Source organism: Melanaphis sacchari, unplaced genomic scaffold (assembly GCF_002803265.2).
Source record: "Melanaphis sacchari strain LSU unplaced genomic scaffold, SCAv2.0 Contig22_pilon_pilon, whole genome shotgun sequence".
NCBI lineage: Eukaryota > Metazoa > Arthropoda > Insecta > Hemiptera > Aphididae > Melanaphis > Melanaphis sacchari.
Window position 1 is genome coordinate 2,912,855 of NW_020271107.1, and position 16,490 is coordinate 2,929,344.

At 30.9% G+C, this 16,490-nt stretch overlaps 1 protein-coding gene across 2 annotated transcripts in view; it reads right to left on the reverse strand.

Moving 5' to 3' along the window:
* Positions 1-16,490, reverse strand: part of LOC112594348 (furin-like protease 2) — a 132,826-nt gene that overhangs the window by 6,218 nt on the left and 110,118 nt on the right. For both annotated transcript variants that reach the window (XM_025339088.1, XM_025339087.1), the window contains exons 11-15: positions 14,664-14,781; positions 10,916-11,540; positions 7,525-7,697; positions 2,878-3,065; positions 2,613-2,769 (exon numbers count right to left, since the gene is read on the reverse strand). In XM_025339088.1, coding sequence (XP_025194873.1) covers positions 2,613-2,769; positions 2,878-3,065; positions 7,525-7,697; positions 10,916-11,540; positions 14,664-14,781 — 1,261 coding nt within the window. The remainder of the gene's footprint in view (positions 1-2,612; positions 2,770-2,877; positions 3,066-7,524; positions 7,698-10,915; positions 11,541-14,663; positions 14,782-16,490) is intronic.

The window sequence follows — 16,490 nt, forward strand, 5'->3', positions numbered from 1 at the left end:
CCAAAGAGATTATAAAATTCCCAATCAATTTTTATATTTTCCAAAGATATTATACAATTTCCAATCAATTTTTAAATTTTCCAAAGAGATTATAAAATTTCTTATCATTTTTTTATATTTTCCAAAATGATTATAAAATTTCAATAAAATTTTAAATTTTCCAAAGAGATTATAAATTTTCTTATCATTTTTTTTTAAAATATTTTCCAAAGAGATTATAAAATTTCTTATCATTTTTTATATTTTACCAAGAGATTATATAATTTTCAATCAATTTTTAAATTTTCCAAAGAGTTTAAAGATTTTTCAAATTCTCAATCAGTTTATATAATATCTAAAAAGCTTATATATATATATATAATATATATATATTCTAAATAGTGAATCCCAAAGAGTTTAAATATTAGCCATAGATGCTTATCTATATCTTAATGATTGTGTAAACTACCTATGGGTATATATGTATATTTATGTTTAAAAGTGTATATGTTATGGAGTGCATAACGAGTGCTTGTATAGGTGTAAATATATATGTTAATGAATTTATTTATTTTTCATACAGTTTATATGTATACCAAATAGTGTATATATTTCCTATGGATACAAAACTATATTTGCCACAGATTATAATATATAATATATATTAGCCATAGACAAAAATTATGTCATAGGGTGTTTTTATCATTATATATATATATTATTATATCATATGTATCTGATCGTATAATAATACTTTTAGCTTCTTTAGTGACTTTTTAGTTTGGTTTTTTGTTACTCGTTCCCTTTCTTCAAAAGATATTTAGTGATTCTCGCAAAACTATTAGCAAACAAATGTTAATATACAAATAGAGTTCATAAGATAGGTAAAAAAATATTTCATATTCTTAAGTTGAGGGCTGGTGTGACGCCATGCCAACCTACCTGAAGAGTTTTTGATATATCTTATCCCCTTTAGTCGTACAAATTCAGTGCCACTGTGTATAAATTCATACTTATGACGTACTAAATGATAGAATAACATAATTTCTTTAAAAAAAATATGGTGGCTGGGGTGACGTATGTAATCATGACCCTCCTCAACAAGGATAACTATACTACTGCTGCGCTATCGTCATCGGCAAAACCCATAATAAATATGGGTTATTCAAATATTCTCTTTACACTTACTAGGCGTCAATTTTCAATAAGTATTGTTTTTGCTATCATAATAAACAATGTAAAGAGACAACATTTGGATAAAGTAGGGTTGTATTTGCCCCAACCTGTATTTAGATATGGCCAAATTTATATAGCTATTTCCAGGTTAGATCTTTTGAAAAGTTAAAAATAAAAATAATAACGAAAAATAAAAAAGATACAATGAATATAGTTTTTAAAGAAATTATATAATAATAATATACAAATACATTAAAATTTTCATTTTGCTGTCAATTTGTTTGTATTGTGTGAAATGTTTGCAATTTTTTCCGTATGAATATATCATGCGTATATTTATAAAGTTTATTAAAACTTAAGAACTTAAACTAATTTTCATTTTATGTTTTTCCTAAACATATTGTCGTATTATTATAACTATATATAATTATTCAAAAATCTTATTTTTTTACTGTAACCCGGCAGCGACGGATAATTCAGCTAGTAATTATATTATTGTATGAAAATTTAACGGTTTGATTATTAATCTGAAAAAATAAAACGAAATTGGGAAGCAGTGTTGTACAAAAATATTTGTATAAACTTATTATAATTTATTTTATTTTCATATATTTTTGTACAAAATATTTTAAAATACAACTCAAGTATAATTTATTTTGAAGTATTTAAATGCATAATACAAGTACCCATGTTTTGGTAATCGTATATCAAGATTACTAAATAATTTAAATAACAAAAGAAAAAATGTATTTATATTTATATCACATAAATTATTAAAAAAATGTATAATTTTTGCAGTTAAAATTAGTCATTTGCCATTCGCACACACTACATACTTACACATACTAGGTACTCGTAGAATTATATGGTAATTATCTTTGTAATTTCGACAATACCATAATAATAATGGTATATAAAATATAATTTAAATACTTTATAATAAAAGTATTAAAACACTTTTACAAAACTGAGCTGAGGAGTATGCGTCTCCAATAAAGGTCACAGTCATATAATACCATGTACGTGAATCGTGGCCATGATATTTTTGAAACACGTAAATTGCTTCTTGGGACATTCTGATTATTTCCAGTCGAAAAAACATTTTAAAGATAAGTAAAAATCTACGATATACGATAATATGTTGTCCACTAATCTAATATTACTACAGCAGCAAGTGTTACATTTTTTAAGAATAAACTACAAACCCAATGCTTTTAACCATAATGACATTACAATAAAAATATATTGCCAATCCTATAAGTTTGTAAATGGCAAGGAAAATATTGATTCGTAAAAGTATCCGTAGATGTAACTTTTGTATGAATAAAAAAATATCTATAGGCGACAATTTGCATAATTTATATAAAATATATGCCAGTTTTGAAAAATATCAAAAGTGAGGAGACACAATTCACATAGATCTGTTGTAGGTATATATATCTGTAATGTTGTCTTACCGGTAATCGTTGGTTTCGTACGTGTTGACAGGACAGTTTGCGTAACACTGATTATCGTGGAGTACCAGATGATGTTCACAACTGGTACAATGGTCCGGACGACCTTCGCAACTCCCACAGTTTGGACCGCAAGCGACGCAAGTGCCTTCTTCCGTATCTATACAAGTGCACAAAAGACGCGACGGGTTAGCTAACCGTTCGAGTAGGTATACCTATTATACTGTTGGCCGTACAGATGACGTCGGGATACGTCAAAGATAATTACTTTCAAAGTATCCGTCCGGACATTGTTGCAAGCAAACCGCCAAATCGGTAACCCTCAGGTGAGCGGGAGCGCATGTCAAACAGCTATCTTGTCCGGCTCCAGCACAGGTCTCGCACGACTCGTGGCACGGCCAGCATACGCCGCCCTTGTTTGGGAAACTGCGGGGCGGACAACGACTGACGCAAGTGCTGAAAACGAACGAAAGTATAATGTATTCGTAAACATATTGATAACTATACGGAGTTTGGGTATACCCGTAAAAATTGAAAAAAAAAGAAATTATTTTTAAAAAGATATAGTTTTTTCCGCTAAAAAAACTCCCGTTTCTGTTTTTGATTAAGTGAGGTACGTATATAGAGAGATACACGTTTGGATGGGCATCTGGCATGGGTGTATTTATATACTTGAAAAAATGATAAATGATCATATCTGTAAAACGATTCTTAGTGGTAAGGAACCATAAAATGGTAGAGATTTTCTTAAAAACAGATGTCAGATGAGCAATAAATTTCACCGTTTATTGAAATGCGTTATTTTTTAAATTGCTAGGAAAATCTAATCATTACTCTTTTAGCTCACGCGTGTTTAATATATCATGTTCAATATCCAACCAGAAAAAACTTTTGGATAATTTTAATTTTTCCCAATAATGTTTTCCCGAGTAGAAGAACGAGAAAAAAATATAATATTCATTGTAAATAGCTCCCATGCTTCATTTAGAACCTAAAAGCAGATACGGCTGACCGTTTCGGGAAGGAACATACGTCATGAGGTTGATAATAAATACTCAATTTGTTTTGTAAATTCAAGGATTTATCTTGGTTTTTATTTTCAGGAAAACATAAAACAAAATGGGCATAGTTACAGATAGAAGAATGCAATGTGTTAAAATGTATTTTGAGCAAGTTTTAACTTGTAAATAAATTATGTAACTAATAAGTTATAAAGTATCAATTTGGAAATTGCCGTATTGTCAATACGTTTTAATTTTTTCAAAATTTTTATGTTTTAAAATGATTCATGGTACGTAAATATTTATATTTATATTTTTAATACTTTATTATCATGTAGTTTTTGCGTTAAACTTGAAAGGGTAATATAAAATATAAGATAATACATTTTTTTAATATAATTTGAACAGCATTGTATTTAATTGTTTATACAATTATATTTATAAATATATAGTAAATAAATAACGAATAAAGGAAAATGAAAATTCGAGTTGATTAATTATCATCTCAAGTATATAACCGATTAAATTTAAAACAACTATCAACTATGCAAAATGTGGCACTAAAATATTAAATAATCAATTAAATGAGAATGTTTCTTACTTGAAGTGATTATATTAATGCAAATTAACCAGTAAAATTTTCTCATAGGAAAATCAATGTTTTATTCGTGAGAAAATCTGAATATTTAAATATTAAAATTTTAAATCCTTGGAGGTTTTTAAGTTCAATCACGTTATAAGAAGCAAGTGTACTTCATTATATTATATTTGTAATAATAATTTCACAGACCAATATTATTATTAGTTTAAGAGTTGTTTGATAACTATTTATATTATTTTGTTTTGCATTAGTTTTATTGACATTCATTATATTCGGAAATTCAATGAATAATATTAAAATAAAAAATAAATAAAAATTACATTATGAAATACATGTACACACCACGGGATCGGCACATTGGTATCAATGTAATGCTCATGCATGTATAATGAAAAATAGCAGTACTCATATATATAATAATTATTATACTATTGAAAAAATAAATTTTGATTTTGTGAATAAACAAGGTTGTCATATATTTACGTATTTACGTGCAGTTTATCAATTGTGTAGTTTAAATGTCAATTCAATTATAAGTTATGATATTAACATTTTCAAATGTGTTCTGTTGATAAAATACAATGAAAAAGTTCTTGATCTCAGGATACCATTAGTTCGATATTAATATATTGTATATAATAATATTATAACGATCATTTGTTTCTTTCTCTGGAAGTTTTAAAAAGATAATTGGCAAATAAATGTATTGAGCTCTAAGTATAACGAAAACCATACCAATTGTTATTATTTTAATATAATATATATGGTGTACATACAGCAGAGCTCATTAAAAGTAAATTTGACGCCAAGAGAAATCTTCAGACAAGAGAGGGACACCGTTCAATAAATATATGAACAGCAGAAAGCGATGAAAAATTTATACTTCGTTTATTATGGTAGTGACGTTGCCTTAAAGTTAACATTTCAAGAATATGAGTATTACACCCAACCTTATGCAAACGCCCACAAATGTATTGAATTTCACGAGCAAAACATATAAAATGATTAATAACAACAGAGAAAAATAGCACAGCGTGGGAAATAAAATAGTTTTTGGAAAAATAATAAATAAACGACATGCGTTGTGAGGAAAGTATTAGTGCATCCTATTTACCAAAAAGAATGGTTTTTATTTTTTTTTTTTAACGGAAAATGTCGCGCGTACAATCATATTGAGATTTCAATCATATATGTGTTATCGAAACGCAAATTCGCTCGGAGACGAATAAACCTTTTCGCAGACACGTATTTTGTCTGTACAATGTTTAAATTCCAACAATGCGTACAGTATTATACCTATTGCAGACGCGCAGCCAACAGGATAAATTAGGAGACGACGAGTTGCGAATGAAAAGTTCTGCCGTAGAGATAACAACGGTTGAACAACTGAGAAATCGCATTACGAAAGTCGCAAAACACAAATATACGCCGCGCGCGCGAAACACAGTAATAATATAGTGTTCCAAACACGGTTATGTTCATTAATATAACTTTGCATAGCTTTCGGAGGTGACCATGTAGAACATTTAATGTGAAGGTAATGCATGAAATTTAAAACTTTCTACTTAGTTATTTATTTGTTATTATTTTTTTTCCCCTTTTTCGATTTTTTTTTTTACTTTGCAAGTTTTTTATGTTCCGTTTTTTTTTAAATTTGGGATTGACAGCTCCCTAAAAGTTTATTTATATTTTAGTTTTAAAATTTTTCGGATAACATATTTTTTATTTTAAAATACTCTCACAACTTTTCATTTTATCCATTTATTTACACATTATATATTTATATTTCTATAATAACTATACATATCTATCTATCTATATATATATATATATATATATATATAGGCGCTCACAACATTTTCCAAGTTCTCTAATTCTATAGTGGTGTTTGTTTTTTCGAAATGCAAATGCTTAAAATATTTACTAGACCACGGCCAACTTATAGAAATAGTGTAATATGTACTTCTATTTTCCACTCGAAATATAGTTTAAATCGTGTATGCGTGCGTTGTACCGTTGAACATATATATACTTTATTGTAGCCGTTAGGTGCGCACATATAACTTTGTTTAATGCCAATGATCGAATTTTGTTTATTATTATTATTATTATTTCATGGGGGTTGCATGGCAAAAATATATTGCCGTAACAGTGTAACACTATAATAATACGTACAATAAGCAAGCGTACAACCAGCGTGTCTGTTTTATTGTGTTTACGAGTTTACCTTCATTCCAGTAGGGTTTTTTGCGTTGTCGTATATAGATATATATTTATGGTATAAAAATGTGTTTACTTTGTTTGTTTGTAAGAGAATGCATAAAATATAAACCCTAAAAGATGACTGAATATTACGAACATTTTTTTCCTTAATATTGAACTGAAAACATAGATACACATAAATGTGTATTAAAAAGTAAAGTTTACATTTTAATAAAAACTATAGGCAGGTAGGTAACTTACAGAGACAGTCGGGTTAATGCTTTGATTCGCGATCGGTTTAATAATATGTTATATACTCGCGATGAATGACTTAGAGTATTAAATAATTAAAATGAATTGTGCACGCGTATACGTAAAGGTCAACCGCGTGATACTACAGTGCGATTTCAATGGATTCATTATGAGAATAATTTATTCGGTACGTTTCTATCGCGATTTGAATATTCGCTTTTATACAACATATTGTTTATTCGCTCGCCGAGACCAAATGACTCGCAGAATGATCATAAATAATTATTTCTAAGTGTTGAGGAACAAAATTTCTCTCCGCGTGTTATACAAGAACGCAGTCGGCGTCTCTATATATACAATGCGGACAGGTATATAACTTGATTATCACATTACGCCATCGGTGTTACACGACAGATTGGTTTAGGACGACCGAGTTCATGACGTTTATACGCCGTTGAAATCATCTCAATATTTTATCCGTACACTCAGCAGATAAAATACGATCGCTCCTTCGGTGTCGGACCGGCACGCGGCGAGATCGACGATTATTGTTGATTTTCGACGGCCGTCACACTGCTATACCGAATTAGCACATACGAATACCAAACATCGTGTAAAAGTATAATTATATTGTTGTCATAAACGTTACGTCGCATTGTCGTGTCGTGATACGATAATTCTCATAAAATATGAAAATACGATATTTCACGTTTGTAATAAAACAGAAAATGCCCATTCGCCAGTCGGTTTACATGACATTTGAACAACAATAATAATATTATTATATACATGCATTAAAATAATATAACTGTACATGGCAATACATTATACAACATACAGGTACTATTTATAGTCTTACTTGTCGAGCTTGAAGTTTCGACAGCCGACGCACTGCGTAGGACCTTTGCCGTAACAGCCAAAAGCGTCGCACTCGGGGTCGCAATCGTGCAAAATCGTCTGTCCGTCGATCGGTCTTTCGGCGGGGGTGGTCTGTGAGTTCGAGCGCGTACTGGTGAGCGACGTGACTGACGTCTGTACATATATATATATACATATAAATTAGTTGTTATATATGTATATCATACGGTTGACATACATATAGTATATGTATACAATTTCGGAGAAATTTCACCGAAAATATATTAATAAAAAAAAGTAAAACAATAGGGTTTTCATTAAGTAGGTAATAGAAGTTGACGAATGTTTCTGTTATTTCTTGTTCACACAGAGAAATCAATTGCAATTGTAATTGCAAAAAAAAAAAAAGGTCTTTGAGGAATCAAATGTCATTTAATCCGCACGAGGATTCTCCGGATCAGCTTGTGGTCGACGTAGGGGGGTCGTTAATATAAAATATATCGATTTCTAAGCTTAAGGAGAAGTACGTTACGTCAGTGTTTTCGTAATAAAAATGTGGGTGGGAATGATGGCAGAGAAACTGTCGGAAACGAATGAGATAATTCGAAACTTTGAAATTACTTTAACGTTTTACATAGTAAAAGAGGTTGTGTGTATGTGCAGGGAAGGGGGAGAGGGAAACACCGGAATAACGAATGATCTGGAAAGAAGAATCTTCGTCAGGTGTGACCGTCGATAGCGCGATTTGCTCATTTGACTTCGACACTTTTAAAATATTTTTTTTTTTAAAGAATGTTGAAACGAGGAAACAGAGTTGAACAATTATCACATTTATTTATAAATATACGATATGTACATCATACGCGTCATGCTATATTATTATTATTATTATTTAAAAGCGCTCGTATGTCGCGAAGACGTATCAAGGGTGTTCTATTGTTAATTATTTAAATATAACGTGAAATGTAAACAATAATATAATGTTTGTTTGTAAATTTTACATAATAACAACTCAATTAGTTAATTGCGGGACCGATCTTTGAGTATAAATAGGTAAAATTTGTATTATTTCAATGTTTTATATTCAACCATGTAGAACTGCAGAACACGCCGTTTTTGAGAAAATTAAAATGACTATAGGTACGGAAAGAGAATAATTTCTTCTTTTAGCAGAACCCCCTTTATGGTCTTATAAATTATTGATTGGGCTAACGAATAAATTCGTCACGAGAACAGCGCAATCGTCTGTAAAGTCAATATAGGCCTGTATATTTATGTCTCGAATGTTTTTTTTTTTTATTAAAATGTATCTTTTTTAATAAATCGCATAAGACAAAAAAATATAAAATTTTAACTTTCAATTCTGCTTATAAGTTAAATTTTGTTTTTGGAGTATTTAAGACCAAAAATCGTATTGTTTTAAAGCTCGGTTGACAGGTGGTGTACATTTTGGGTATTTTACCTTGAATTTGATAAGCCGTTAACGCAGATATTTTACTAAAGGTAATTACAAAAGACCACGAATTACCAAGTGCGTATTACCTATATTGAATTGTATAGTGGTGAAACTTGTTTTCACCACAATATCAACTATTGTTGTCTATCATTTCCCGAGAATCTTGTGTCGGAGTTGGACGTACAAAGTAATCTATATTATTTGCAGGTTCTGCTAAGGAATAAACAGTTTCATACGCTAAAACAGCCATTATTTAAAATTTAGAATTTATTATAGGTGTAAATATGTGAAACGTGGTGTATGACGAATTTTCAGTATAATTTATACAGTAACGTAAAATTATTGTAAGTGTTATCGACATAAACAAATAGTAAAAGAAATATAACAAATTAAGTTTGTTCATTAGCCGACGACAAGTTAATGATTTTTTTTGTTGTTGTAACGTGACTGTAATATGGAAATATGTTCGATGTTACTGTATCATTTTGTTTGCGATACACTCGATTCTAGTATTTTAATGAACATCAATAAATTTATGAAAAAAAAATATTTCCACGTATTAATCAAGCAATAATAGGCGTTACATCCACTGATAGTTTTAAACATTAATTTTTACACATATATTTTTTAATTTGAATTTTGATTTTAATAACTCCGATTACAATGTTATATTCTATTTTTTTCAATAGACAGTAGCTAGAACTGCGATTCACGCAAATTAAATTGAAATTTTTAAACGAACTACTAAATAATATGATTGATTTATTATCCTACATCACTGAAAAATATAAATTTTAAAATAAATCTAATGATTTGTTAATGTATTTTACATAAAAAATTCAACTACAAATCATAAGTGAAATTTTCTAATCAATATTTTAACATCTGCAGGTAACTTTGTATAGAGAATATTGATTATTTTAGTAAATTTTTAAATTGCTTTATGGGAAATGTCTTAAAATAAATAGAAACGCAATGAATATCTCGTTTTTATTTTCTTTTACTTTGTTTTTTAATTTATACATTTAGGTATATTAATACTCATTCGTTCTTTTATTTAAAAAAATATTATTATTATTAAATGGTTTTTTGCGTTCTTTCATTTTTTGATATCTACAGTTAAATATATTTGCGCTTACGTTATATACATTTTTAAGTAACCTTTCAAAATGTGAACAAAAAGTTTCAAACAAAATATTTTAAACGATAAGGAATAGTGAAAAATAATTTTGAAACAAAAACTATCATATGACACGTTTTAATAGAGCACCCTCGATATAAACTTATAAATAATTAATAATAACATACTTATACAGGTATAGTCGAACCTCGATAGTCTGGCACGTTAATCAATCGAGTAAATACATGTGCGGCATATTATGTACCCATAGAATATAATCCAAATTATCGAGAAGTAAATAACCTGTCATACAAATGTATTTGTAACATACACCGGGGTCCGCGGTGCAATCAGATACAAACGAGGTAAAAACGATAGGTATATAAGGTTCACCTAGAATTTTAAAGTTGGGGTGCAATCGTATGCTGGTTTCATCATATAGTCCCTATTTTGACAATGGCTTACGATAATTTCCAAAGACCGCGGCAATAGCTTTCAGCAGAAAAAAAAAATAACACGACGTGTATTTTGCACCCGCAGGTATTGTATTATTATTTTCGCCAAAAATTAATAAACGTAATATAACAGTTGCTCAATCACGAGAGGTCGGACGTCAAACTTTAAAACGACGAAAAAATATTTCGTGATTTATAAGTCCATCTAGTCGTCGAATTAGTGCAAATCACATACACGCTATTCCGCCGACTATTCGCGACGGCGGCGGGTGCAAATCACAACTGGTGCGGGAATTACAAAATACCCCCCCCCCTACGATTCACGACGAACGCCCTGCGGAATATCGTGGAGACGTCTTACCTCGATGTCACTGCCGGCGGCGGCGAACACGTCGGGCAGGTTCCGGAAACCGGCCTGCGACAGTATTTCGGCGATGCTCGTGTGGTATATGGACGGGGTGCCGGACGCTTGCCCGTTACCGCCGAGCTGAGTGAACGGGAAACCGGAGGTGGACGCCTTGGGCGGCGGCGGCGGCGGCTGGAGCAGCAGTTGCTGTTGCTGCGATATGGCGAACGGCGGCGACGGTTGAGAGTGCGGCGACCGCAGCCGTATCGGGTTGGTGGCCGTGCCGTAGAATATCAGCTGCCACTTCTTCAGTATGCCGGGCTGGTTGACGTGACGGTTGCCGCCGTTGTGCACGGTCATCGTCCACGTGCCGTCCACCTTTTCGCCCCAGAAGTGCACGGACAGGAACGGCCAGTCGTCGAAGTTGGAGCTGACCACGTCCCGGGGCCGTTCGAACAGCAGCGTGGACGTGGTGCCCAGCGGCGAGGTGAGGTCGATGCGCAGGTTGCCGCGCGGAAAGAACCGCAACGATATCTTGCACTGCACGTGCTCCGCGAATCGCACCTCGTTCAGGCTGCCCACGCATCCGCCAACCTCCATGGTTACGGTCATCGTGCTACCCGGGGTCGGGTCGATTTGCCTGCCAACGTTATAAAACATAATAATATAATACATATTCAAGTACAAATGAGTTATCGGTTGCGCGTACACGGAAGATACGATATACGGCCATCGCGGAGTTGGCGGTGGGGAGGGTATTATCAAATATTTAGCGCCGCATCGAAAATCGATAAAATATGCATTTGCATCTCGAGTATTCGAATATCATGCATTATGTACAGCGTAACAGTCTGATCCCGCACGGCGATGCTCGCGAATTAACTCCTTTTTAAACTATATATTATGTTAAACGTAAACTGTACTGCACATTTTTAGCTGCACAGTCATTTGGGTGGTTTTGACCAAATAATATAATGAGGGACTAAAATTATCTCCAATCATATCGTATAATAACTATTGTATATATATTGAAATGGCGACCTTGCACAAACGAAATACCACAAACTCCTGTGTGAGTCCCTTTATGAAATTAAAAATCTAAAAATTGTATTCGAGGAGCTCATCCTTGGGTTTATGGCTTATTTATTTGTGAGTTCATGATAGTGGAACGTTCACACATACAAACGGTAATATTGCTTTGTATTTATATAGATATACTACAATCTTGTCAACTTTTCAAAGTTATATTTTAATGATATGTATATAACATATTTGTTAAATACGATTTCGGTGTTTAATGGTAGTTTCATAAACACAATGGTACGTAACAACTTGTTTAATAACCACTGCAAACGATACAAAATTATCTTTATAACCAATCGAATCGATTTTATTCAATTCGAAGTGCGTAGGATATTCCTATACCCGCGGTATAACGTCTATAATATCAATAGGATTCATTTTTCAATTTTTTTTTTTTTTTTTTATTTTTTTTTTTAAAGGATTACTCGATTTTAAAATAGTAACTCTGTTAAAAAACTTTATTAAATTTTTTTCTGGGTGATGACTGAATGAGAATAAATGTGAGTAAATATGATTAAATTGTATAAAGGCAAGTGGTTCTTAAATCTTTTGTGTTGCGCACAATCCTGTTCAAATAATATAGGTTTGGAAGTCGCTGGAGTTTATTAATTAATAATAAATTACGATTAAAATATTTGGTTTGACAGGGTATAAAAAACCGAGGTAGAATAACAAAAGCCCTTAAGCAAATCTAACTCAAACATTAAAATTGAACATAAATATTGGGTGTAACACCATATAATATGTATATATAACTGCTATAGCTATATCGTTGATATGAGAAAACATTTTTCAAATAATTGTTTAACGAATTTTTTTATTTAATCCATAGATGTAATACACATATGTTATTTTAATTATCCAATTAATTGCAATAAATCAAATATTCATCAGTAGATTTATGAAAGAAAAATGACGTATTTTACTGAAGAATTTTTATTCTTAAAACACCAACCTTGAGGTTGAGAAAATCTTTGTACATAAATTATTAGATTATTGCGCATTTGTTCAAAGGGTTGGAAAATTTCCGGAAATGTAACTTAATAAAAATTCATGATAACGCTTGGAATATCAAATATTTCATGAAAAATAATTAAGTATTAATTATTAACTATTGTGTTAATTTATGGCGTACACATTTCAATTAGACAAGTTGATTGGTCTTGTAAGAAACTTTTGTTGAAATATGCGACAATGCATATGCAAGCCATCAAAGAAGAATTGTATATGTATTGTGTGTGTAAAGCTTTTAGACGCGATGGTAAAATATTAAGTTAAAAGATGCGGACAATAAGTTTGAAATCAATTATTGATAACTGGTCAATATTAATATTTGAATAAAGTTTATCACAACGGTTAAACCAAAGAATAATAATATTTATTTAGTGAGTACAAGGATTCACAGTGTTGTAGCTTTATTCTGTTATAAAAATTAAATATATCATACCCAAGGCCCCTTATATACTCGTACATTCTTTGAATAGAATTTCTTACCTATCAACTTAAACATCCGGTTGAGTAATAATAATAGTTAAATTATATAATCGTATTGGGATGAATTATATTTATTTGATTTACTGACTAATATTTATTTCGGCATGAATGTCGTTCCTTTATTACAATAAAAAAAATATTTTTTAAATATGATTATTTTAACTTAAAAATGCACTTGGAGTCATTAAATTTTACGTACTTATATTATATATCAAAAAAAAAAAAAAAATGACATAAAAAATATGCGTTTTATTTTTTCTGTTCTCGGGAGCGATTACATCATTTCACAGTAACCCTCGAGAAGTTTTCCATTCCTGGTAATTTTTGAAAGTGCCAATCTTAGTGGCGGTGCGCAATTTTTAATATTTTCAAATTGCGTTCTATATCGAGCAGACGTCGAGCTCAAATGCGCCTTTTCATATTGACTGTTGATATTACGGCGCCCCCCCAGTTCATTATGGCACTAAACATACACACGTCAACAACCATGATATTATAAATCGTCTTAAAATTTCATATGGAAAGTAAAACAATTTAGATACCTATATCCTCTTACAGCAGGTTTACGCACGGGCGGCCGATTATAGATTCATATGAATATTATGACATATAATAATTATGTATATACAATATATAAACATACATTTATATTGCACATAAGCATCTTCACAAAGTTCATATTATATATAATAATAATATTAAACTTAATATGTGTACCGTTCGGTCACGGATGAGATGCTGACGTTAAATTATACATCATGGGGGTTCCTCGGGGAAATAAACACTTTTTCTCTTTTATCGCACGCTCCAAGAACAAGTCGGTACGGTACTCTAGGTTTTATTTATACTTTGTTTTTTAGCAAGTGCTAGCGCACGTTTCACACACACACACACACATGTATAGCTAATATACACCCTATATATATGCATATACGTATGTATACATAATTTATAAATATTAAATATTATTATAAACACACACGCCTCCATTGCTATCGTTTATGTTTCTTATCGCCGCGGTGGTGCGTATAGTACTTACATAGTCGTATGATAATAACGCATGTATATAATATTATACGTATATATATTATATAGGTTAGGTGTCATGATATTACACCAAACCAAATATAACAACGGAACGGCAAGGCAAAAAAATACAAAAAAACAATATCGTGGGTATACCCACCTTTCTTCCGCGATCTCTTGAGACTTGCATATGTGTTGCGGCGGCACCGTCGTCCACTGTTCTGCCAACGATACCATACCACCCGCGTCCATCAGACCGTACCCGAATTTGTGACTCACTATAAAAATACGCAAAACAAAAACGATATAATACATATAATATATAATAACTACACTATTACGAACAATACATAATAATAATATATACGAGTGTGTTTTTGTCATACGTTTATTTTACGCGTTCAGGTACAGAGTACAGTTATTTATATATTTATACGTGTCTCATTAATGCATAATGTATGCGACGCACACGTCCAACATGTTACGAACAGGCTTAGGGTTAATTGCATTCGATTCGGTTCGCGGTTTGCGGATCCCGTGACAGCAGCCAAATAGAATTTAATTTTTATTTTACGTTTGTGGATTTTTGAACGTTAGTAAAATCATGGTGATGGACACGAACTGTTTGAATATACAATACGCGCTTTTTTTTTTTTTTTTTTTTATGAATAATTGAAACGTGTATTCGAGCAGCAATCGATTACAATATTTTTATATTGTTTTTCAACGGGTGGAAAAAACAAAATTATTTTTAGAAGCATTGATATTATTATTATTATATTTGTTGGAAAGTAATGTGTCAAATGCCTTAGAGTCGATTCGTATACGGTTGTAGCGTTACTATACGTGTGTACGATATCATTCGAGTTCGAATAATCTGTACAAACACTTCGTAGGGACAGCAAATTAATGATCCATCTCGAAATCAATAAATTATGAAGTTGAAATAAATAGGAACTGGAAAAGTAGACGGGTTGCCTTAAACAAATATGCATTTGTTCATAAAACTGTAATTTGTATTGACTCAAAAACTGTAACCCACATACCTCCGAAAATTAAATGTTTCTGACGAATAGTGGAGCACGCACATACACATATATACTTACATGTTATTTGACAATTAAGTAAACGAATAGCATTTACCTACTACCCCTACCAGAGACAAATCAAAAAAAAATAAAATAAGTAATAGAGATTTTTATCTATTCACGGATATTATTTTTTATAGCTATCATATAGTTTCGATAAAGAAAACTGGGTCATAAGATTTTATTTATACTTTCTCGATATAAGACATACTATTAACCGCGGTTTTAGTTTTTCTAAAAAATTAATCGATTAGCATATAAAAACTTTAATCGGTGAATTACCCATGCCAAATACAATTATTCGTAAAAGATGATATAAAAAATTCATCAGAACATACATACGAGTAGAAAATACAGATTATATTAAAGTGGAAAAAAATCGTATAGGGGGGGATTTAAGACACTAAAAATTTATAAGCATGACGTATTCTGTTGTCTATTTAAATATTAATATATATTTGATTTAAAATATTGTATTTAATTAATCAAATAAATAAAATATGACAAATTAGGTATCTCATTTTTAGTATTATAAATTATAATAGTATAGTAGACAATAAAAAAAAAAAAATATATTGATCTATAATGATCGATTATTGATTTTTTTAATTTTGTTATAAGATATTTATAGATATCGATTAATATGTCATGAAATCGGTGTAGACTTTTTTATATTTTTAAGTGCAGTATAGTATCTAGAAATTATTGTTGTCAAAGAATAATTGTTGACGAGATATTGATGCACACATAATACGCATTATACCTACGTTTTATGTGCGTTGTAAATAACATTACAATAGTGAAGGATAGGGTTAAATTAATAAAATGAAAGTATAAAAGATAATTGGTTGACCTATATGTTTAGGTACATTGCTATACGAATTTAGTTGTACTTCTAT